This window comes from Convolutriloba macropyga, chromosome 3 (genome assembly GCF_964194025.1).
Source record: "Convolutriloba macropyga chromosome 3, txConMacr16.3, whole genome shotgun sequence".
Classification (NCBI taxonomy): domain Eukaryota; kingdom Metazoa; phylum Xenacoelomorpha; order Acoela; family Convolutidae; genus Convolutriloba; species Convolutriloba macropyga.
The window spans coordinates 24,980,909-25,006,180 of NC_134470.1; the positions used below are offsets into that span (position 1 = coordinate 24,980,909).

Consider the following 25,272-nt stretch of genomic DNA (forward strand, 5'->3'; position numbering starts at 1 on the left):
GTGTGGGTTTGATTGTTGTTGTGGGGGGATGGGGGTCAACCTCTGAGAAGCGCCCTTCACACCATAAATGTTAATCTTCAAAAAAGCTTCTTTGAGTCGCATACTTGGTGTCTAGTGAGCTGAAATGCTCTAAGAGAACCTAAAGCCCGCTGGGCGCTACTAGTTTAGTGAATCGGTCGACGAAAAATCGGTCAAGCGGAAAATTGCATAGAAAAGACCTACAGGACTAATATAATGGCTACAAACTTCGCTTGAGAGCAATTAATAAAAATGGGGACAATTGAGCGTTCTAAGGAGGCAAAAAGATATTTTATTGCGTATTTTAGTAAAAAAAAAACTATATGGCTTCTGAGGCTCCGACAATATGTCCTTTCGTTTTGCCCGGTTCTAATTTTCCTGTTTTTGTTGTGGATATTCCGGTATTACTACTACTTTGTCTCAGAAACTAAGGGATCACTAAGATTACTAAGAACCCATCAATGAAATTTTAAATAGTTATGTCATTTATAACTTCGGAATCGCTTGCTTTCGAAAGTTTATCGATTCATTAGTTTCACCAATTTTATCTTGTTCTATTGGAACTGAAGGTTAGTCGCACTGATTGCAGCTCTCAGCTGTTTAGTAGTGACAGCAAGTATCACTGCTTAATCAATTCAGTTTTCATAAAAATTGCTGAGTAATAGGTATCTATAGGTTTCTGATACAGTTTAACGCGGCTTAGTTTCATACTCGAGCTGAAATTATCAACTAATACACCATTTCCTTTTAAAAATAACAAATGAAAATTCTGCCTTCGTATATTGGCTTTTACTTGCCATGACGTTTTTTTTTCTACCTATCTGCAATTGAGAAACGATTCGTCAATTACTAAATACTATGAAGCGGCTACTGTTTTGAATCTGCCGTTCCTTGTTTTAATAAGGGGTTACAAGTTTTTTTAAACTATGTGGGAGCTACTTTCCAGAAACTAATATAGTTTAGCGAAATGTTTTTTTCGTTATTTTATATTGGGTTTCTCTCAAAGTTACTCCTTTTGGTACAAAATAACGTAAAATTTCACAAAAAGATTTCTTTGCATAAATTTAATATCATTATATCGATATTTCGAAAAAATTGGGTTTTTTTGTCGAGATTTTTATCTATTTCTATTGCGTTTATTTTTGTCTTCTATATTTTCCTCACTATCAATGGCTGATTTTACAGCAAAAAAGTTGAAATTTGGGTTTTCAGCTCGTTTTTTTTGCTGTATTTTAATTTGGGTCCTTTTCTATGTTTTTCAAATCATTCCTCGATTTTAGTTACGCCCATCGGAGCACGTTTCAAGAAGTTGGAGTGACTTTGATAAATTCTAACACTCTGCTGCTGAATTTGTGTCTTAGACGTCATTTTCTGCCATAAGTTGTAGGACTTTTTGGCCAATCAATTGATAATTTTTAGTGTGCTCGTAATAAATCTTAGAGAATGCAAAAGCTAAAAAAACATGGGTCAGCCAAGTTGGATAATCATTTCAGTAATAAAAAGATAACCGGACTGGTAATAACGTCTCTGGCATATATGTCTGTCCTATTTTGAGCGTACATCAAGCTTCAAATTGAAAATCTTCACTTCACTATTTCCTATCTTTTGATTTGGTAAATATGGGGATAAGCCAAGAATGCGGATGAGCGGGGTCAAACATTATGTGCCAACGCACATAGCCGAGTCTCTTTGTCTTATTTCTCTATCACTGCTATCAGCAAAGGAATCACTTCAGTCAAATAATGTTAAATGCAGATGATGTTAGATGCAAATAGACTGGCACACCGATTGCTTTCCATAACGCCAAAAATGCGCCACTTCTTTTATTACGGCAAATTTATAAATTCCAGCATAACAATGCCGCGAATTTATCACAAACTCAAGTTAAAAAAAGAAAATTTTGCTGCAACGAGTCAAATCAATTAATATTTAGAGTTGAAGAGTATATCGGTCTTTTTGTAAACTCAGGTCTTGATGTTGATTAACTAAAACAAGACTTTCGCATCGAACGATTGCGAAACAGAAAACAATTTACAATATAAAAGGAGACTCGCGCACCTGTGCTCTCGCATACCTCGTTCCGACCTTTCATTTTAAGTTTTACAAAAGAGAACTCAAAATGCAGTTTTGACCTGAAGTTAAGCGCGGTGATTCATACATTGCAAATTTTTACCAAAAATACAACAGTTATTTCTGTTATTTTAGTGTTGCAAATTTTTTTTTTGGTTGTCAGAGTTTCAGTCAAATTTAAGACAGTCAAACTCGCACTCAGCTCTGTAATTTTGTTTAGATTTATGGCATCTACATTACACAAACCGCTTTACAAAAAGGAAGCAATACCTTCAATTTCTAAAGTGGGACCTAGATCAAACAAAAGTGGCGACCAATTATGCTGCCGGAACCCATAAAACTAGTTTTCCTATAATTTTCAACTACCTACTATGGAGTCTAAATTGCGATAACATAACCGACAAACGTCCGAACAATTGCTCTCGAAAGACTAGTGGGAGCTCAAATATACTGTAGCCTCCTTCAGTCGGGGGTAGAGTAACTAAAATTATTATAGGTGCTTCAAATTAGAGATTTTCGTAGACCACTATAGTCACTTATAAACCTTGAAGTAAATAAAACAATTTTGGCGTATTTTCTTTTGACATTTAGTAGGGAACTAACGCCACTTGAGTTCAGCTGCTTAAAATTGTGAATGACAGAGAATCTTTTATCACGATAACGTCAAGGCTGCAAAAGTCAATCAAAATCTCAAACCGGTCAAGCGAAAATTTTGTATTAAACAAGAGCCCGCAGAAGAGTCGTGCAATATAATTACTTTACTAAACTTATCTAAAAAATATCAAGGAATAGAAATAACGACGAATTTATTAGCTTAGTAACACTGTAGACATGGTTGTAAGTAACAAAGCCGGCAGATAGCCGGAAAATAGCCGCGATAGATGCTTGTGGCCTTGCATGGAATTTAAACAACTAAAAAAATATGATAGACAATTAAACACCAGTCCTTAAAAAGACCACTACTCTTGTGTTAGATTCGGAGTAACATTTTTATGATCCACATACGCTCTAGAAGGAAAAACCTAGTGGAGCTTTATTAAAATTAATATTCGAAATCAAAACTCAATACTCGAATACTCAAGAAGTATTAGAAGTATTAGTATTTTCATCATCTTAGTTAAGGAATATTTGATCTTAGTTAAGGAACATTCGTTAAACGGGTTTTAATCTGAAGTAGGCTCACAATCAGAACTAACTTTTCCAAAAAATTGTTAGCGATTCGGATCAATTGAGCGGCACTGCAAAAAAACAAACAGAACCAATTTCCCTATAACTTTGTCTACATTTATGCATCTACATTACCCAAACCGCTTTACAAAAGAGGAAGCAATGTTCAAATGTAAAACTTTTTTCAATAAACTTTCAATTTCTGGATGGGACCTCGACCTAAACAAAGTGGGCAAATTATCCTGCTGGACCCCATAAAACTAGTTTTTCTATAATTTTCAACTACCAACTATGGATTCTAATTTGCGATAAAATAACAAAGCCGACAAACGTCCAAACAATTGCTCCAGAAAGACTAGTGGGAGTTCAAATATATTGTACCCTGCTTCAGTCGAAGGTAGAGTAATTAAAACTACTATAGCGGCTTCAAATGACGTCATTAGATAATCTTAAAGACCACTATAGTCGCTCTAAATTTAAGTCGAAAAAAAAACATCAATTTTGGCGCATTTTCTTTTGACATTTAGTAGTGAACTGCCGCCACAAAAATTTTTCTTTTAAAAAGAGCACACAGAAAAGTTGTGCAATATATTAACACAAGCTTAACTAAAAAACATCACGGAAAAAAATATCGAAAAATTTAATAGCTGAGTGACACTGTAGGCATGGTTGTAAGTAACAAAGCCGGCAGATAGCCGGAAAATAGCCGAGATAGATGCTTGTGCCGTTCCATGGAACTTAAACAACTAAAGACATAAGATATATAATTGACCACCAGTCCTTTCAAAGACCACTAGACGTTTTTGTTAGATTCGGGCTGTCATTTTGATTAGCCACATACGCTCTTTAAGGAAAAAACCCTAATGCACTTTTTCCAAAATTTTATTCGAAATCAAAACTCAAGAAATAGGGCATATACGTTTGGCACTACTTAGATGTATACTATTGATTTTTAAATAGTAATTGTTCATAAAATTCAAAGTTCAATAAGTGATTTAGTAAATCACTTTTTTAGTGAGGCACGCAATTGACCTAAAAGCAGAACAACTGAAGTCACGCAAACAAATAACTGCTAAGCACTAGAAGTCACTGAAATTGAAAAAGTCAATAGTAGCAAGAAACATCGGTGGATACGATGATTTAAAACAAAGCAGGACAAATCTATTAAAACAAACATAGCAGGACTGATATACAAAACAAAGAATAAACAACTGAGAACTACTTTACTTGAGCCGCACGTCAATTGAACAATCCCACATAAAAGTCAATCTCAAAAGTTGTGAAACTAAAAAAAGAAAACGAACTAAACAAAATAATCATTGTTAAAACTCTTAAAGCTTTTACCAATATGATACAAATCAATATACTCATTAACTTACGCAAAAGCCATGAGAGAGATTTTTTTATCTACAAAAGGTAGAAAAACTCGGGAAACAATACAAATATTACAAAAAAAAACTGGAGTGCAAAATTTGAAGTTTAATTTTAGCATAAAAATTATCAATATATTTTTTTGTATCATGACTTCTCTAACTTAGTCCATATGCAAGACATAAAAAAGTTAATAAAGACCGTTAAACTCAGAATGTGACAAAATCAAAAAAATATTAAAAATTGCAAAAATTATCCAACTCTGACTATATTTCTTGATGTTATTATATTGAGGATCAGTTCATTGTCTCCAGAGCCTATCTAGTATCCCTATTTCAAGCCTTATACAAATTCACTGGCTATTAAAAATCGATAAATTAGGAACAAGATAAATCTCAGAAAAGTTAAAAAATAAAATTTCTTCAAAAAAATGCTAAAACTCCTGCTCTTAAAAATCTGATAACCAACTCATTACCTCTAAGAACTATGCAGCAACATTTTGTCAATAAGTAGAGGAGGTTGCTTGGCCCTTGAGACTGGAAAACGAAAAAAAATTTCTGGGGCTTGACGAACCTAAAAATGACAAAGTTGAAAAAAATGCAAGTCTCATAAAAAATGCTAAAATTCGTGATGTTAAAATGTTGAAAAACCTTCCATTACCAAAAAAACTATGCAGTAACCTTTTAACAAACCCTAGAGGAGGTTTCTTGACACATAGGGGAGAAAAAAAAACTGTAAAAATAGTACAAATTTGCGTGTTTATGTTTGTAGTTCCAAAACAAATAGATAAAAAAATGGTCACAAAAGGTAATTATGTCCTGCAAACGATCTTTATCAACTCTCAAAAACCTCAATTGGGTCCAACAAAAAAGTTCGAAGACAAAAACCGCGAAAATTGCAACATTTTTGCTTCAAAAACTCCTACAAATGACCTATCAACCTTGAATTACGGCCGTCCCAGTAGCTTCACTAATCTAAGCACTTGAGAGACTATTAAACGCGGCTAAGCGCCTCTAATGCAACTTGATGCCCATAGATATTTACCTGTTTACACCATTTTGAAAGCTAAAAATCATGAAAAAATGTGAAAACATCGAACAAAAATAAAAAGACAGAGCACCAATACAATCCAATTCTTGGATTGTAAAAAACACAAAGCCCCCATTAATAGCCGCTATACTTTCATGGCTATGAAAAAATGACCCAGCTTAGATTAGGGGTCTGGCAATGCGGGGGTAGGTGGAAGGGGGTAATTTTTTTGGGGGTTGGGGGTGATGAGGGGTTAGTTGGGTGATAGGCGGGAGATCATTTATGTGGGGGTTAGATGGGGGTATTTAGGTGGAGGGAGTGCGTGGAGAGTGTCTGTAATTTGAATAGAGAGAGCTTGCTAGGGGAAAACTTCTCATAAGGACCTTTTCACCATGAGTATTACCAGCGGTTCTCAATTCTATGAATTAACACCTAAGCTACTGTTAATATCCAATGTTCGAAAACAGAAGTCAACGTTCGAATACGGAAGTCAATGTTAGAAAATAATGTAGGAAGTTCACGTCATGAACAAACATGAGTCAGCTAAAAACTAGAGTTTTAATTCTCTTCTGCAAATTTGAGCAAAATATTGCTTAATTTCTTGATGTTATTATATTGAGAACCATTTCAATGACTCAAGAGACTGCCCATCCTCCCTATTTAAATCTTTAAACAAATTCAATGGCTATAAAAAATCGATAAATTAGGAAGAAAAATTTTTAGAAAATTTGAAAAATAAAATTTTATCAAAAAAACGGTAAAACTCGTGTTATTAAAATATTGATAACCAACTCATTTTCTCTAAGAACTATGCAGCAACCTATTATCAAACAGTAGAGGAGGTTACATGGCCCTTGAGGCTGGAAAAACTTGAAAAACGAAAAAACCTTTGAAAAACATGAAAAAAAATTTATATCACAAACTTGCAAATATAATTAATATTAAAATGTGATTTACCTTTCTATGGCCACTAAACTTTTTCAATATCCTATTATTCAACCCTGTAGGAAGTTTCCTTGCTCCCGGGGCTGGAAAAACCTAAAAACGACATATTGAAATTTTAAAATTTTTTACGTCAAATAAAAAAATGCTTAACTCCTTGATGTTACAATCTTGAAGAACCTTCCATTTTCGACAAAAACTATGCTGCAACCTATTATCAAACCATAGAGGAGTTTCCTTGACACCTAGGGCCGAAAAAATTCAAAGACAAAGCTTTTTCAAAAACTGTAAAAAATTGTATAAATTTGAGTGTATGTTTGTATTTCCAAAACAAATAGATCTTAAAATGGTCAAAAAAGGTTATTATGTCCTGAAAACGATCTTTATCAAATCTTAAACACCTCAATTTTAGACTGGTCCGAAAAAATTGAAAAGACAAAGACCGCAAAAATTGCAAAAAAGTGCAAAAACATCGTACAGAGATAAAAAGACAGAGCACCAATACAATCCAATTCTTGGATTGTAAAAAAACAATGTCGCCATTAAAAGCCGCTATCGCTTCGTGGCTGTTAAAAAACGGCCCAGCTTAGTTTAGGGGTCTGGCTAGGCGTGGGAAGGTGGAAGAGGGTATTTTTGGGGGGTGGATGAGGGGTTAGTTGGGGGATAGGCGGGAGATTAGTTGATTGGGACATTAGATGGGGGGTAGTTAGGTGGAGGGAGTGCGTGGAGAATATCTGTTCTTTGAATAGGGAGAGAGACTTATGGGAAAACTTCTCATAAAGACCTTTTCACCTTGAGTATAACCAACTGTTCTCAATTCTATGCATTAGTACCTAAGCTACTGTTAATAGCCAATGTTCGAACACAGAAGTCAACATTCTAAAACGGAGGTCAATGTTAGAAAATTAATGTCGAAAATTCAAGTCATGAACAAACTTGCGTCAGCTAAAAACAGTAGAATTTTAATTTTCTTCTGCAAATTGGAACTAAATCTTGCATAAATTTTTTATGTTAAAATATTGAGCACCACTTTATTTTCTCAAGAGACTGTCCATCATCTCCATTTAAAGCCAAAAATGAATTCACTGGCTACAAAAAATCGATAAATTAGGAACAAGATAAAAATTTTCAGAAAAACTAAATAAGATTTTATCAAAATATTGCCAAAACTCCTTTAATTAAAACATTGATAACCAATTCATTACTTATAAGAACTATGCAGCAACACATTATCTTACCCTAGAGCAGGTTACTTGCCCCTTGATGCACGAGAAACCTGACAAATGACAAAGAATTCAAAAATATTGATAGTTTTATAAAGCTTGCTAAAATTTGTGATATTAAAATGTGAATGACTAATCTATGGCTGCCAAAATTTTCCAAATTCATATTCAGCCCTATCGGAGGTTTCCTGGCTCCTTGTGCTGAATGAACCGAAAAAATGACAAATATAAAAAAAGAATTAAAATTGCAAGTTTCATAAGAAAATTACTGAAATTCGTGATGTTAAAATGTTGAACACCACTCCATTTCCAATAGAAATTATGCAGTAACCTACTATCAAACCCTAGAGCAGTTTCCTTGACACCTAGGTCGGAAAAAAACCATAGACGACACTTTTCAAATAACTTGAAAAAAATGTACAAAAAAGTATAAATTTGCATTTGTTTGGAGTTCCAAAGAAATAGATCTAAAAAACGGTCATAAAAGGTAATTATGTCCTGCAAACGATCTTAATCAATTTTTACAAACCTCAGTTTTAGACTGGTCCAACAAAAAAATTGAAAAAGAAAAAACGCGAAAATTGCAACACCTTGAGCGCAAAAACTCCTAAAAATGACCTTTCAACATTGAATTAGGGCCGTCCCAGCAGCTTTACTACTCTAAGCACTTGAGGGACTATTAAACGCGGCTGAGGGCCTCTAATGCAACTTGATGCCTGTAGAGATTTAGTTGTTTATCCTGTTTTGAAAGCTAAAACCCATGAAAAAATGTGAAAACATCGTACAAAAATAAAACGACAGAGCACTAATACAATCCAATTCTTGGCTTGTAAAAAGCCACGATGTCCACATTAATAGCCACTATTGCTTCGTGGCTATTATAAAATGACACAGCTTAGTTTCGGGGTCTGGCTATGCGGAGGGTAGGTGGAAGGGCGTATTTTTTTGGGGGGTGGATGAGGGGTTAGTTGGGGGATATGCGGGGGATTATTAGGTGTGTGTGTGTGTGTGTGTGTGTGTGTGGGGGGGGGGGGGGGTTAGATGGGGGTAGTTAGGTGGGGCTGTGCCTGGATAGTGTCTGTACTTTGACTAGGGAGAGAGACTTATGTGAAAACTTCTCATAAAGACCTTTTCACCTTGAGTAATACCAGCGGTTCTCAATTTCTATGTATTAGTACCTAAGCTACTGTTAAAATCCGATGTTCGAAAACAGAAGTCAACGTTCTAAATCAGAGTTCAATGTTCGAAAATAAAAGTCGAATTTTCAAGTCATGAACAAACTTGCGTCAGCTAAAAAAACCTGTAGAATCTCCATTCTTCTCTTCGAGACTTAAAAAGACTAATATATTTAGTAATTGGGTCAAACTTCCTTCGAGAGCAATTGATATCAAAATAAACAGTAATTTTTCATACATATTAATTCAATAGATAATTAATAACTCAAGATAATTGTTATCTGATATTTTGAACGTTCCAGAAATTAACCTAACTGTTAGGCTTGTTGTTCCGACCCACTTGTGGGGGGAGGAACTATAAACTCAAATGGGTTTTTTTTGTTCAGTCAATTTTGGCCGATTGATATATTCGTCGTAGAGAAATGTGAGTGGTATCTTTAAAAAGCTGGTTCAGCGTAGAATTCAAAATAAGAAAGATTTTTTTGAATTTCATTTTTTCGAGGAATTATCGAGGATTGAAAGTTTGTGTGAACGTGATATTTGTTCACTTTTAATGTATTTTTTCTCAAAATTAAAACATTTTTTCTTAAAAAATAGTATTTCAAAATTGAATTTCACGCCAAAAAAGGTCCAATTTTGTGTTCCTAGTAAACTAAAGGCGATAAAAAAGACTAGTTCTGAACTCGTAGGAAAGTTCACTATCAAAAAAAATCGAACTCTATTTGAGAGCTTTTTTTTAGAACTTTTCTTTTTTTGCTTTTTTAAGTCACCTAGAGACAAGTCACTTGTTATATAGAGCTTCTATTAATGAAAAACCTCCTTTACAGTCAAATGAAGCCCAATGAACAAAGAAACATCGTTTTCAAGGAATTGCTCATGTTTTTTTTGGCTTCGATTCTGAGGTTTCGTAATTTTAAATGAAGTTCTGAACTTCTTGAAATTTTTGAAGTAAATTTTTTGAAATTTTACTATATTTTTCGAGTCTCATGGCATAGATAGATTGACTAACAATGCAAAATGTTCCATAATGAGCATTAAGTGAACATATCTAGTGCTTTGAGTGGAGAGCTAATGGCGGCTGACTTTCGAGTTTTTTTGAACATTAAAGAATCATAAACTTAGTATTGTGAATTGTAAGTCAGTCCAGGGGTGAAAGCACCATCTTCTTTTGTACTGCAACCAAATGTAATCTGGTTAGCGGTTTCATCATCTAACTATTTGTTATATGACTTCAATGACACAAGATTTCAAAAAATTAAAAAAATTTTAGATATTTTCGTATTATTGGTTACTTTTGAAATCTTATCATAATATCCAAATATTGACGGCTCACATTGGCTTAAGGAAGATGTTCAGTGGATTACAGAAAAAATTTTATGAAAAATTTATGAATTAAATGGCTTCGAGACGTTTTTCTTGCACTTTTCTATTTTTGGTTTGCCTTTTTTTGTTGTTTTTTTAATAGTCATAAGATTTATTGAGATGTCTTAATGATTACCTATGCATAACAAACATAAATATACTCTCATCGGGAAATCTTTGAGCGAATTTATTGACTTCCGCTGAAAGCTATTGAATATAATGGCTGATAAATTAAAAGTTTTTCGAAAATTTATTTTGAACACTAACAAATCTTAAACTTTTTTTGCGAACTGTCAGTCAGTTTCAGTATTGACAGGACCCACTTGCTTTCTACTCCAACTAAAATTAACCTGGTTAGCTGTTTTATGTTCTAACTATTGGTTATATGACTTCAATGACACAAGATTTTGACTTTTAAAAAATTTTTGTGGATATTTTTGTATTATTGGTTACTTTTGAACTTTTATCACATTATCCAATCATTATACACATTATCCAAATATCATTGTAATTCCATTGGTTTAAAGAGGACATTCTTTCAATTACAGAGAAAGTTTTCAGAGAAAAGCTACTGGTTTAATTGTCTTCGACACTTTCTTCTATCACTTTTCTACTGAGATTTGGTTTTTGCCTGTGTTTGTTATTGTTTTCAAACATAAGACTTAATGTGATGTCTTGTTTATTATCTGTGCAAGACAAACATCATTTTCCTCCGATCGGGTTATATCTGAGCGTAGTTATTGAGCTCTGTTGAAAGAATTTGATTTTAATGGCTGTTAAGAGTTTAAAAATAATTTTTCGAAATCTTTTTTTGAACATTAACCAATCCTAAACTTTTTTTCGTGAACTGTTGGTCAATGTCAGTACTAAAGGAATCCCTTTCTGTTCTACTGTAGCCAAAATTAATCTGGTTAGCGGTTTTATCTTCTACCTCTTAGTTTAAAAACTTCAATACCACGAGATTTCATATTTTTTATATTTTCGGGTACTTTATTTTATTTTTGGATTCTTTTGAAATCTTATCCTACTGCTGATAGTCCCCATTGGTTTAGGGAAGAAGTTCAACGGATCATAGATAACGTTTTCAGAGAAGAGCTTATGATTTGAATTGCTCCGACATTTTCTTCTGGCACTTTTCTACTGAATTTTTGGGTTTTGCCTGTCTCTGTTGTTTGTTTTCATGGTCAATCACTTGTTGTAAGGTCCTATTGATGAAAAAAGATCTGCAAACAAACTTATTGTCCAGTCGAGGGATAATTTATCGTATTTATTGGCTTCCGTTGAATGCTAATGAAATTAATGGCGTTGATAATACAGGTTTTCTCGAAAATTTCAAGCTTCTGATGTATTTAATCATATTTGTTGATTTTTGAAATTACATTGATAAAAGAGGGAAATCCCATTGCTCTTGAAAATTTGATTTAAAAGAAGAGTTTAGAAGAGTTTTTAGTGAAAAGTTCACTTTTTAATACCTTCGACACTTTTCTCGCTCAATTTTTTCTTGAATTTGCTGTTTTTATTCATTAGGTAGCCGTAAATTGCTCACAGGTCTCATAGGCTTGTAATTGAGGATTGACTGAATGATGTCACCCGAAGCAGTCAGTTTATAGCGAATAGTCTTAAAGTTTATGATAAACATTTTGAAATGTTTATGATAAACATTTTGAGTTTCTCTTTAGTTTGTTTCTATGGCATAGTCTGACCAAAGACAGGTCCTTTTGGTTTTGTAATGACTTTTTAGTAATTTATCAAGGATTATTTATTTAAAAGCTAATGATTTTTAACATTTTTGTAAAAAATGATTAATTTTTAAGTTTCGCTCGCCTCACTGTTCGTTCTTTTTGTCGACTTGTTACCTAATCTCATTAAGAAAACTTTCCATCTGCTGTATAGTTTGGAAAAAGTAAACTTGAGTAGTTAAGGTTTTATCTGACTGCATTTTGACGTTGTTAATAGGTGCTTTTAAATTTAGATATTCAGTTTTTGCTGTGAAGTTTTTGTTGGTGCAATTTTTTTTGTCTCTTAGTCTCTTTAATGTCAGATCATGTTGGTGCTGTAATGAGGCATGGCATTAGGTAATTCAATAAGTAGAAAGGTTGTGTAACGATTGTTTTTAAACTCAAACATCTATTTTTGTTATTTCTTCAATTGGTTGACAATTAAGTCAAAAATGTAGATGAGCTCGGGTCGGAACATCATGTGCGAACGCACATTAACGAGCCGCCTTGTTTCTATTAAAAACTAAATATTGCAATGAAAAGTTAATTTAACGGAGGAAAGACAAAGCGGGAAACGGGTTTTGTTTACTAACAACTAAAATAGAATGTTGATGAGAAATATATCCCTTAATATATCCTTTGGATATCAAGTTAGCTACAATGAATTCCGTTTCAACAAAATCAGTATCAGAATCAGGACCACAAATTTTCAAAGCTTCAAAAAACAAATTCATATTTAGTTGATGACTTTGGCTCATGAGGTAGAGTTTTTTAAACAAGTTTCTGTATGCAATCAGAGTAAGTTTTTCCATCATATCAAATATTCCCATTGCCACAAATCGTAACTGATTTTGACCAATCAGATTTTGCAGTAAACCAATATTTCCATGTCTGATGGACTCGGCTATTCTGCCGTATTCTGCTAAATTGTACTTTCGGATGACATATCTCGAAGGCATGAAACCCTTCAGCATCTTCAATGGAACCAAATAATTTAGGACTTTTCGCGTATTCTCATAACAGCTGGGGTGACAATTGACATGCGCATATGTAAAACATTGCTCAGCAAAGTCGAGATTTCCCTCAATCAACTCGATTTTTCCCAGATAGAATTTGTAAGTCACCAGTTGTGCTTTCGAGTAGTCATTTTTGAGGTTCGAACCTTCCACAGCTCGTATCAAGGGTTTGCATAGCTTTGTATTGTTCATCCTAAAAAGCCACCTTCATTAATCCTATAAAACATAAATCTTATCTTTTGACCACGAGCTGACTTTGGACGAAAACGTTAACAAGGTCGATTTCAAATTGTCAATTACGTTTGCCAATCTTGTTGAACTACCGTTCCAAATTTGTACAATGTTTCGATTTTAAGAAATTATACAGCGTCACCTAAGCTCGAATTTTTTTGGTAGTGATTTACCTGAAGTATATTTTGAACAACTGGTTGACTAAATGCAACATGCCCCATCGCTTCGTGTCTTTCACATCAGATCGAGTGTCAGCACAGCAAATGCGGAAGCAGTTCATCAGTGCATCCGCTGTCCTCTCCAAGACTTTGTCACTGTCCATGGAGCTGCCTTCATCAATACACCTGCAAATGACGAAAGCGTTCAAAATGCTAGACAAAAAAGATTCAATCGACCCTTCAAAAAAAAATGCTTGATCGTTAATTAATTTCACTGAAAATTTATTTGTCTATTTAGTCTATTTTGACCACGAACGAATGCCTTCCTATTTATAACAACTTTATTGAGATATGGTCAAATTGAACTACGTCCTTAATTTTAATACTAAATAAATTCTCGCTACAATGAAGGTTTGTGTGTTATGTGACTTTTTCACAACTTCTCAGATAGATGAATCATTGTGGAACATAACTCAAACACCCGAAAACAGAACAAAGTCGGGTCACAAAATCCAAAAAAATCAACATTTTTGAACTTGATGTGACCTGAAGGCGAGAGTTCTGGTATCAGTTACAAGTCTGATCATCACAGGAAGAGCCCAGTTGTCCTTGTGTGTCTGCATCTGTTTCACAAACATTTGAAGACAGCCGATGAGCCTAAAGTAAATAACTAAGCAGGGGTAAAAATTTAAGAAGCAATCGCTCACGCAAAAAACACCAAAAATTTGCAGAGCAGTATGTTTAGAGACAAAAATTAACAGGGGCAGACAGAAACATTAAAAGGGGCAGGCAAAAATGGGGGATCAAAATCGTCCCTTTGGGGATAAAAATTGTCCTTTTTCCACCATCATTTTATGCCATCTCGGCAGTTTGGGCGGCTTCGGTACACTTCAAGTCTACAACTTAACAGCAGCTTAATGCCGTTGGACATTGCGAGTTTATCATCCCGATTATCTCAACGAGAGACGATCAGACAGAATCTCCAAGGAAAGCAGATCAGCAGCGCCAAAAATACACCCGACTAACTTCGGAAGGATTGCTGCGTCAACAAATTAGAAGGTGCGCTGGCTTTGGTAGTAGCTCGCAAGGGTAATCTCAATGGCATTAAATTCTAAGGGGGTTGCCAGATTATCCCGTTTTTCGTATCGGTCAGACGAAAAAGAGCAATTTGTCAAAAAGCAATTAAAACATCCCTACAAAATTCGGCGCTATTCGTTTACTTGAAAAACGTTTACGTGACAAGATATACTCGTATTATTGGAAGAAAGTTTTGATCAAAGCAAAAACTATCATCCCAGTCTATTTCCTAACATACGCGCACCAACCGTGCACGAAATCCGTCCTCAGGTAAAAAGAAAGATGCTGCTATCGACAGCATTTTAAACTTCTCCAAATAACAAAAGTCTAACAAAAAAAACGAAACGAATTGAATTCGGTAAAGAAACTAACTTCAGAAATTAAAGTACTGAAACAAAAAAAACAAAAACTGTTGGTTAAAACTTACAATAGACAATTAATAACCAACTAATAGAAAAATTGCTCGATAGCAACTGGCACGGTTTTTGGTTGTTGCTAGTTCCAGCTTAAAGACGGTAGCGTAACTTGATTGGGTTTGTTGAGTAGGGAAGCTACTGATAGCTCCTGTTTCTGAGGATGAAAAGTTTAATCGGCCAAAAAGGAATAAAACGTGAATTGCAAAATTGCATAGACAGGACCAATCTGATCCGAATAATTGCTTAACTTAACGGGCAACAGAACATAGATCTTTCGGTCCAAAATGAAAAGCAGATCTCTATAAAGTATAACAGTTGAAAGTTCACTGATATCAAACTATTTAATAAATCAATTAACTGCTCTAGTTAACACTTGAAAAAAGCATTATTTCCTCAGCTTTTTTCTTAAATTCACAACTTTTCGGACAGAAAAAAGAAACTCAAGCACTTGCTATTGTCTTCTGGTTCTCATGATAACATCAATCTTTCAGACGGCAAATTCAAATTCCAACAACTAGGTTAGAGTTCCATTTATTTAGGAAATTCTCTTTTAACACTGATGTTCTTCAATCTGTTAAATGCAAAAAATTACCGGTTTTTCCGAGACTTCGTTCAATTATAGTCTAAACTGTAACACACGAAGTTAAATAAAATGGAAATTTCGAGCAGACACAGAAGAAAGCTTAGCTATTCGATAACTTCCTTGGCTGTTTTAGGTGCTCCAGATGATATTGTTTACAAACAAAGAGTAGGCTCTGCTGTTTTAAGACAATCGTTTTCTCCATGGTTGAGATACACGCTGTTCTCTGGAATTGCTTTACTCTATTGTGCCAATAATCCTGTCCCAATTATCAAATTTAACACATGTGCTAAAATGAATGTCGCGAACTGAATGATGGTCTGTTACTCCAGTTGAAAAAAGTGGGCTTTTATCTAAAATTACTATAGCGATACGAGCTTACAGCCTAAATTGTTGCCATTGAAAAAAATAGTTTTGGTTTGTATATACTAAAGTCAGAAAAAAATCAGACTCCTCGTCTCATCTTTATTTTAACGGCAATACTACAGCAACTTGCATTTCAAAGATTTGCTCATCGCTTCTGTGGTATAAGCGATGGATTCAAAACAAATGGATTCATTTCTATACCTAAAAATGTTACGCTGGTGTTCCCTTGGCGAGTGTTTTGGGACAAGCATTATGCTTTTTTGAAAACGACCTCCCTGATTCAAATTGTTTTCGTGATTTTTATCTGTACGGAGAAGATTATCTGTATCAACACTGGTCAACGTTCAGAAGATAACTTTAGTTGTGCCTATCAAATAGGTCTCAAGTTCCATCCGAAGCAATGTCAGCTGCGAGTTCTATTAGCAACAATAATCTGCGTTTTGAACGACAATTATGCAACAAAGCACATCGATGTTAAAGCTGAGGGTTATAAATTTCCTGAAATACGAAATACCAAATCGATTTTCTTTCAGACAAAATAGGTTGTACGTCTCGGTGGTTATTTTGATATTTTCAGCACCCTTGGACCGGGGCTTAAGTATCTCGGAATTGCATATCGATAAAAATGTGCAGTACTGGCCAGTACGACGGACTATAGCTGCTAGAAGCATATCATAAAAGGCTGTTCTCAAGTTTTAAAACTTTTCCAACTTTTTTCAGCTCATTTGGGCTGTTCTAATAGTTATGTACAAGATTGTCGACATAGTTTTGGATGCCAACGGCAGCTATAAACCCAATGCTAATTATTAATTTGAATTTCCTCAGTAGACATAAGAAGACGAAATCGAACGACCAATTTGTCCCACAGTCACACATTTCAATTTTGAGAAGAATAACTCCTTTTACTTTTTTTAAGTTAACTACTGTAACAAACTCAATATTGCAAAAAATCAAAACAAAAATGTTTTGAGTTCTTTTAATTTGAACTCATGCGTTAATTTACTCTATTCATTTGGTACTGCAAGCGATAAAGTTCGTCTGCCGTATAGATCTGAATTTCTGTGTAACAATTGTACATAGTTGTATTAGTGTAACCATCCAGTTCCGATGAGAAAGTTCCGAAAATAATACGCAATGATAATCACTTAGTAAAATTTTTATCCTTTTTGTTCAGGAAGCCTGTGAGTCTTTTCTCAGGAAGGTGGCTGTAGGTTGAAATCTTCAAAACTCTTCTACAGGATACAATGAAAGATCATACATACATAAACTTGGAACTAAAGAGCACTTCGAGAAAGTCGAAAACGAGACAAAAATGTTCATCCAATACGAAAATACTGAACCAAATAACTACTGCATTATAAAAGTAGACAATTATGAAGAAATTTTAAACAAAACAAGAAGATCAAGTCCAGGACCCTATAAAATCAGCTATAACATCCTGAAAAGGTTACCTAAATGCCTCAAAGCATATATTTGTCTCCTCATAACTAGCTCGAGAAACAATTCTTATGGTCCAACTACATGGAAAGATTCACAAGTCAAAATGTTACCAAAGCCGAACAAAAACAAAAAAGATGCAGAAAAGTACCGACCAGTCAGCCAAACAATTGCATTGCAAAAATTTGTGAAACAGCAGTAAAAAATTTTGTCCTAGCGCACTGTGAAGAAAATAATGTCTTCGGTGAAATGCAAAGTGCGTATAGAAGGAACCGTTGCACAACTGATAATTTGCTCAAACTTACTCAGCACGTAACAGAAGCATTTCAATGGTCCGAAATGGTCGGATTTGTCTGCCTAGATATTGAAAAAGCGTTTGATGCAGTGTGGAGGCTAGGACTTCAAAACAAACTGCTACAAATTGGTGTGCATAAGCCTCTGATAAAATGGGTTAACTATTTTCTCTCTCAGAGAAGCATCTTCGTGAAAATTAATAACTCAAAAAGTAGCACATTTTCAACACTAGCTGGAGTACCTCAGGGCAGCATCATTGCACCAATACTCTTCCTGGCTTATGTCAGCGGCATTCCTGAAATACCGGCACAAATTTCTCAATTTGCTGATCATTTTGCCTTACTACAGGTCGCGCTCCTGTAGAATAATTCAAGAGAAACTTCAGTATTCACTAGATAAATTGATCAAATGGTGCGAAAAACTGAAGATAAGACTAAATCCAGGCAAAACAAATTTTATGCTGTTTACAAATCCGTCAAAAAAGTTTCCAGCTTAGACATTTTTATCAATGGTACAAGAATTGAAGGCGCAAATTCAATCAAATTTCTTGGCGTAAACCTTACCCCACATCTAAAGTGGAACCAACACTGCAAAAGTTTTGTGGCAAGAGCAAACAAAAGAATCTACCAACTATGGCGGCTCAGTCCGATCAACATTGATGAAGAGTGCTTACTGACCTTGTATAAATCATGGGTCCGACCTCTATTTCTCTATGCGAATGCCTGCTGGATTGATCAATCTAATTCAATTATCAACAACATACAACTGACTCAAAATAGAGCACTAAGAATTTGTATGAGGAAACCCCGCTGGTACAGTGTCAAAAAACTCCAAGAAGAGGCCAATATACCTGCAGTAAGAGATCTTCAGATTAGATTAGCTAATGAGTACTTGAAACGGGCAAAAGACAACAAGATCGAATCAATACTTGAGCTGATCCAGAAAAAGAGACAACGTCCAAAAAACACTTATCAAAGCACACTGGAACATCTGTCCTGCTAATGTTCTTTACCAGTTTCAATATCGTAGAAAAGCCAGAACTACCATCATCCAATGACTTATTGCCAGCCGCTTGCGTAGTCAATTTGGGGCAGAAGTCGAACCAACAGCGTCGTAACCAAACAGCTAAGCCAGCCGCTCACCTAGTAAACTCGGGGCTTAGCTGTGAAAAACACAAGGAAAACAACAGCAATTTACACAGCTTTTATCTACTGAAGAATGTTAATCGATTAACATCATTTCAAACCTAGAAAATGTTCTCATTTTTTCACATTCACTCCACTGATATCTTTATCAAAGTAAAGTTACGGTGATACAACTAATGATATAATACAGTGCTATGCGCGGTTTGGTTCAGTGGTTTTAAGGTTTAGGTTAGCATAGCACTTTTAACTTATTTTTCCTTCTATATTTTACTTCAATCTTCAAAACGATTCCGTCCCTCAATTTATTTAAATGCGTCTTAACGCTTGCCTTCATGAACAAAGTTACACTAATTACACTTTTTACGACTAGCGCAGCCATTTAATTCTCTGATCAAATGAAGCTCAGTAACTCATTCCCTGACGCGAGCGCAGCCCAATTTTTTTATTTGTTTATTTATTTTATCTACTTTTCCCACTCTCAATATTTATTACTTCTTGAATAATTTTTCTTAATAAACGACTTCTTTACTTTGAATAAAAAAATTATTGATATCTTACCACGCATTGAAATACAACGAACCAATCAACTTCTACGATGCTAGCCAAGAACACCAAGAAAAAGAGTAAAAGCAAGCAGAAGCCCTTCCCGGTGCTTGAAATGGCTCCCAGCAACAAGAGCAATCAATTGGTTTTAAAGGAAAAACTCTGAAAAAACAGGAGCATAAACTCATCTTTCCGAAATTTCGAACTTTCTATTTTAATTATTGATGCCTTTTAAATTGATTGAACTTTATTGTACATGCATTAATAATAATAATATTCTCAGGAAGGTGGCTGTAGGTGTCATCAACAAGTTGAACAATCGTATACAAGAATTAAGGATCTGTTATAGCTTCCCCAAAAAGCAGCTCGAAGGCCATAATACAGAGAATTACAGAGTAGTCGAATGTCGATAACATTAGAGAACGAGACAAGACTAAAAGTACGTGATCGAGCACATTCCGAGAAGAAACAATTTTCACGTAAATTTCAAGGCCGAATTGAATTACCCATTAAAATTAGATTTACTATCAAACCAAAAAAATCCAGCCATTGAACAAATTCAGAAAACCATTTAGAGGTAGGTAGATTTAAACTAAAAGTTGCACTTTGGCCACATTTGCTGACAACCAGAAACCGTATTTTTCCGCGTTATTTCCATTTTGCTCCAGCAAACATTGATTCTACACTGCTGAGAAAAAAAATTAAACTTAATTAGAGCAATCTAAGAATAAAAAAAGAAAAGAAAGGTATAGTCAGCAGAGAAATAGTAGTTTATATCCAGTTGACGAAAATAACATCCAAAGGCAGAAGATAGGAGAAAAGCAGTGGACTCAAAACTGACCTCAATTGAACTCATGGCGACACTTTTGTTCCATTAGAAAATATTTAATAATGACAACTTTGAGAGCGGTTGGTCAACAATTTTGCAAAGACGTCTAAAACAGTTGATAACAGTCCTAGACGGATGAAAAGAAGAGAGCAAAAGACCATGATCAATAGTATTAAAAGCACATCACAGATCAAATCCGTTAACAGCTGACGTAAACAGACCAAAGATCAAATCAGACTGAGCAATGATGTTTCGGAAGAAAAAAAAGTTTTATCGGCGCTCTGATATTTACTCGATAAATAATTCGACTCCAGATAATGTCTTAGTTGTTCATTAACAGTTTAACGAAACGCAGGTTGGTTACACGACTGTAGTTTGAAAGGACTGCTGAATCGAGATTTATATTTCAATCACGGGCCTGACAATGCCCTTTTTGAGTCCAGGATGAAAATAACGAGATGCAAGAGTCAAATTTATCATTTGGTCAAGGAAACATCATGCTTCATCCAGTGCTCATTGATGTCGGAGAAAGAGTATAGTACATAGAACGAGGCCATTGCTGTGACACACAAATGGTCAACATTTACACTGCCAACCAATATTGAGAGTTTCCCATCATTCCCTCCTAAACCTCTCTGCTGCAATGAAATCCTTTGGTTTGTGTTCGTGCACTCCAAGTCAAGTTTAATATATTCCGCTCGTTCTTTTCGGGAACCGTCGACATACAAAGTGATCGAACTCAAATGAAGAACGCTGTTTTGCTTTTCTCCCTGATTTCTTTTCAGTCTTTTTAGCATTATCAGTTCATCAGAAAAATGGATGGCAGTGATAAGTTAAAGTTCTTGATCGAGCTGGGTTCTTTCTATTTAAAGTTGAACTCAGTAAGAGGCACTATTTCTCCAGGCAGATTTTGAACCTTCAAGAGCTCTTTAGAACAAACAATTGCTTAAAGCAACAGTATCAAAGTTTCTCCAGTTTCGATAATCAACAATTTTGTATTAGAAATTTCTTAATCTCGGATCTTGAGAAACTCAGAACTCTATGATATCATCCAGAAATAGAAAGCAAATCAAGAAGCTCTAATTCAATGCTCTTAGGTGTAATTACGCTGATGGGTGTAGATACATTAGCATGTTGCACTTGGACGAACTCATCAAGAAAAGACCGCCAATGGCATAGTAAAAGGCCGTAAATGGAATAGTTGGAGGAAGAAACTGCCATTATGATATCACCAAAACTCAAAAATTGTCAAAGAGTAGGCAGTATTCAAAGATTAATGTGGCCAAATCATCGGAAAACTACGGTATGATCGTTCTTGGTGCGCCATAAATGGCAATTATTTTATATCAAATAACATTAATTGGAGAACCTCCGAAGACAAAAAACTAAATTAAGAAAAGCCCGCCACAAGTCTGGTAAATATTGGCTGGCCCGGGCCCTCCCAGCAATACATCTTCATAAAGCATTCCGTATTTTTCAAAGCTATCAAAAAAATGAAAATATTTCCCACAAATATCAGCCAAGAAAAATGTAAACTATGGTATGATCGTTCTTGGTGCGCCATAAATGGCAATTATTTTCTATCAAATAACATTAATTGGAGAACCTCCGAAGACAAAGAACTAAATTAAGAAAATCCCGCCCCAAGACTGGGTAAATATTGGCTGGCCCGGGCCCTCCCAGCAATACATCTTCATGAAGCATTTCGAATTTTTCAAAGCTATCGATAAAATGAAAACATTTCCCACATATATCAGCCAAGAAAAATGTAAACAAAAGATAGACAAGTCTTGAAAGCAAACAACTAATAACGAAAGTAGATGAGTCAACCTAACAGCCTCCCCTCCTCATCAACAGCTTCCATTGAAGCCTCAGCAATTTCGCGCCACCTAAGTGTCCGAGAGCCTTGAATGCAGAGGATGGAGCTCTTAGGAGAGCGAAGCTGATTGTCTGTAGATTTGTCATGTCAGCGTACCTGTCCTCTTTTCGCCCAAAGAGCTTCGATGCCAGTTATTTCAGCGCCTTGGGAGCTAACGCAGTAGCTCTACCAGTGCACAAAAAGACAAGCGCGCAAATAGTTTCATTCTGAAAATCAATTCCTCTTTGTTTACAGTTGTGCTTTTTAATAGATTCGTGATACTACTAGGCTGCGCTACCGCTTTCGATGCAACTTTTAGCTAGCGGATATAAAATTTAATCATTAAAGTATGTTTTGCTGAAACTTGGTCCCCAAAGTCCGTCTTCCTTGATGTGTAATCTTGCATCCTTATCATTTGTCGTTGATTCAAGAGTACAGGTTTCCCCTTGGAACGGCTGAAGACCAGGTTCGTTCTCGACATCATGACAAACATGACTTAACAGATTCGCAAAGGAATTGCAAAGTTCATTATGTCTCATGTGGGTGTATCCTCCTTTCGAACAATGGAGCGCATTTTCACGGGCATCTTTTTCACTGTTTGATTTCGTATCCAGCTCTTTCTTTTACGATTATTACTTTTATTATTTCACAAACGACTTTTTTCCTTTAGTTCGGCTTCGGGTAGCGATAGGGATGAGGGATGTGAAAGTTGAACTGATCGTTCCCATCATTTAAAAGGTTCTTCAGGTTTAAGGACGCTTAGGAACATTTTTAACAGGCCTTCAATATTAGGGGCTGTACGAGCTAAGAAGATCAATTTATGCTGAAGCGAAGGAATGAAAGATTTAAAACATTTTGAGAGAAAACACTGGCAAGAAAAGCCAGCTTCTTTAACAAAGACTTCTGCTGTCTTAGTCTCTTCATATTTCTTTTTTGCCTTATCAGAACCCATAACACTACCTAAAACTCTACAACAATCAACTATTTCTACTCGAACGAAAATCTCATGTGCTTCAACAAAAATTTCCTAGGTTTTTTCAAAAAGATGTGGCACTTGGTCAGATAATAACGGAAAGCAGGACCATGTTTTTTCAACGACTCAATTTTTTTAAGGTTATTAAGAGAGCCAATTTACCATCGTCCTCATACCATTTAAACTTGAATTTTTCAAGTCGCATTTTATAAAAATAGTATCTTTTAAACTGTTTATTTCTAACGAAGTATCAAAAAACAAAATTTGAGGATGCAATATTCGTTTACGATAAAATATTCGCTTTCTTGATTGATTGTCCGTTATCAATGCAGAATTTAGCATTTTGTCAGAGTAAAGCGGCTACCCTTGGAAAGCACCTGCCAGTACTACGACTATTACTACTTCTGCTGCCGCTACTAATAATAATAACAACTGACGCTCATCGACCAGTTAGTTGAATAATCAATGATTGATTGCCTGCCCAAATCTTTGGCCCCTTAATAAGATTGCTGAATCATTGCACAACTGATCAGCTGCTCAATAGAGCTTTCGCTGACTTTTCAAGTTGGTTGTGGTTAAGTTTATAGCCATGTTACCCACATCTTCAACACAATTTATCCGTAAAACCTTTTTAAAATATATATTGCATATTAATTATTCTCTGAAAATGTAATATACCACTTGAATCCGATAGAGACTGAGTTGAAGGCATAGCAGAACGTAACGTTTCTATGTTTATATGAGAACAGTTAAAACGCTAACAGGTTGAAAGCTTCATCGAGATTGCCCAGCTGCAAATTGTACTGGCTTTTTCGGTGAGAAAATGAGATATCTTCCGTTTGTCCTCCGATCTGTTTACCATTAATGAGATAGTTCAAAGATTCTGCTGCAATTTCTTTTTCGAACTGAGAGCCACCTCTGTCATGTATATTGTCAAAAGATAAAAGGCTAGCTAGTTTCTGACCATCATTATCACGCCACGCTCTCGATGACTCCAGTAAAAACCTCTGAATCAGAGGACCACTTTTATTATTGAACATTGGGTCTGAAAGTTTAACAAAATAATATTCTTCGCAAGCCTTTGATAGCGACAGAATTACCCGCAATACGCTTGATAAATTAATATCATACTATATTTAGGATTTTTTCCGTTTGTGCCCCCAGTATGTTATGCACCTCCCAGTTAGCACGTTCCGTTACTCAATAAATCACTATGTAAAAATAAGATGCACCAACTAAACTGTGCAAAAAATATATAAAAAGTACCATTATAATAAAAGCACCAGAAGGTCTCTCCGAAGGCACTGATAACCTATTACATGGAGGTCCTGACGCGCAAAACTTTTCAAGGACAAATTCAACAAATAACTTGATCCAGGATTTCGATGCATGAAGACTATTTCTGTTCCGAAAGCAAAATTTTTGAACTGGGATTGAGTCATCCTAGTTATGAAGTGAGCTGCTACTTCCCTAATCCAGTAATTCAGCAATTCGGTACCCCGATATGTCAGGGAATGTTTCTGCAGGTTGTTTTTCACAGTGCTATACCGAGCAGCAATGACAATTTGAGTTTTCATGAACTCCGCTTCTTTAAAAACAGTTTGTTTGGATAGAACGACGCATGTTCGTGCCTAATGTAAGTGAGAACAAACTTGAAAAACTCACCGAAATAGATATCAAAAACTGTGCTGATGAGGATAGATATTTTAGATATTCTTTTAAAACACTAACACTTTCGCCAGACGCAGCATACAATATGGACCGATCATATACTGTGAAAATTAAATATTGATCATGTAATAGTAAACATAGCTGGCAGATTGCCAGAAAATAGCCGCAATAGATTCGTAGATCGGCAGTCTAAAAAAACAGTAAAAAAGACAGACCAAAAAAATTCGTCTTTTCATTGAAGGCTGCTCTGTTATATTTTGATTAAAAATCTGTATAAGTTATTGCTGCCTCTATTAGCTGATCTCAAATAACCTTCATTTAGAGTGACACACACCCATTTGACCTTATCTCTGAATTAAAGTAAATAAAAGTCAATTTCAAAGTGAGGAAGTCATTTTTGTGAGTGAGGTGAGTCAAGTGTGACCAAAAATTTAATCACGCGAATGAACAAAAAAACTCGCTCCACTAAGAGCGAAAAATGACGTCACGCATGCAATTCAGTTGAAATTGCATGAACGAATGAACGAAAAGTAGCTGTGACGTCATATGGTCGTAACAAAAATCATGACGACGAAATAAAAAAAAACATAGCCGAAGAATTCC

At 35.2% G+C, this 25,272-nt stretch overlaps 1 protein-coding gene across 1 annotated transcript; it reads right to left on the reverse strand.

Moving 5' to 3' along the window:
* Positions 1-12,605: 12,605 nt before the first annotated feature.
* On the reverse strand, positions 12,606-24,039 carry LOC142336956 (PCI domain-containing protein 2-like). Its single transcript, XM_075385950.1, has 4 exons — positions 23,761-24,039; positions 14,027-14,137; positions 13,496-13,666; positions 12,606-13,284 (listed from the first exon to the last, which is right to left on the reverse strand). The coding sequence occupies exons 1-4, from the start codon at positions 24,036-24,038 to the stop codon at positions 12,624-12,626; spliced, it is 1,221 nt and encodes a 406-aa protein (XP_075242065.1). The 5' UTR covers position 24,039; the 3' UTR covers positions 12,606-12,623.
* Positions 24,040-25,272: the final 1,233 nt, after the last annotated feature.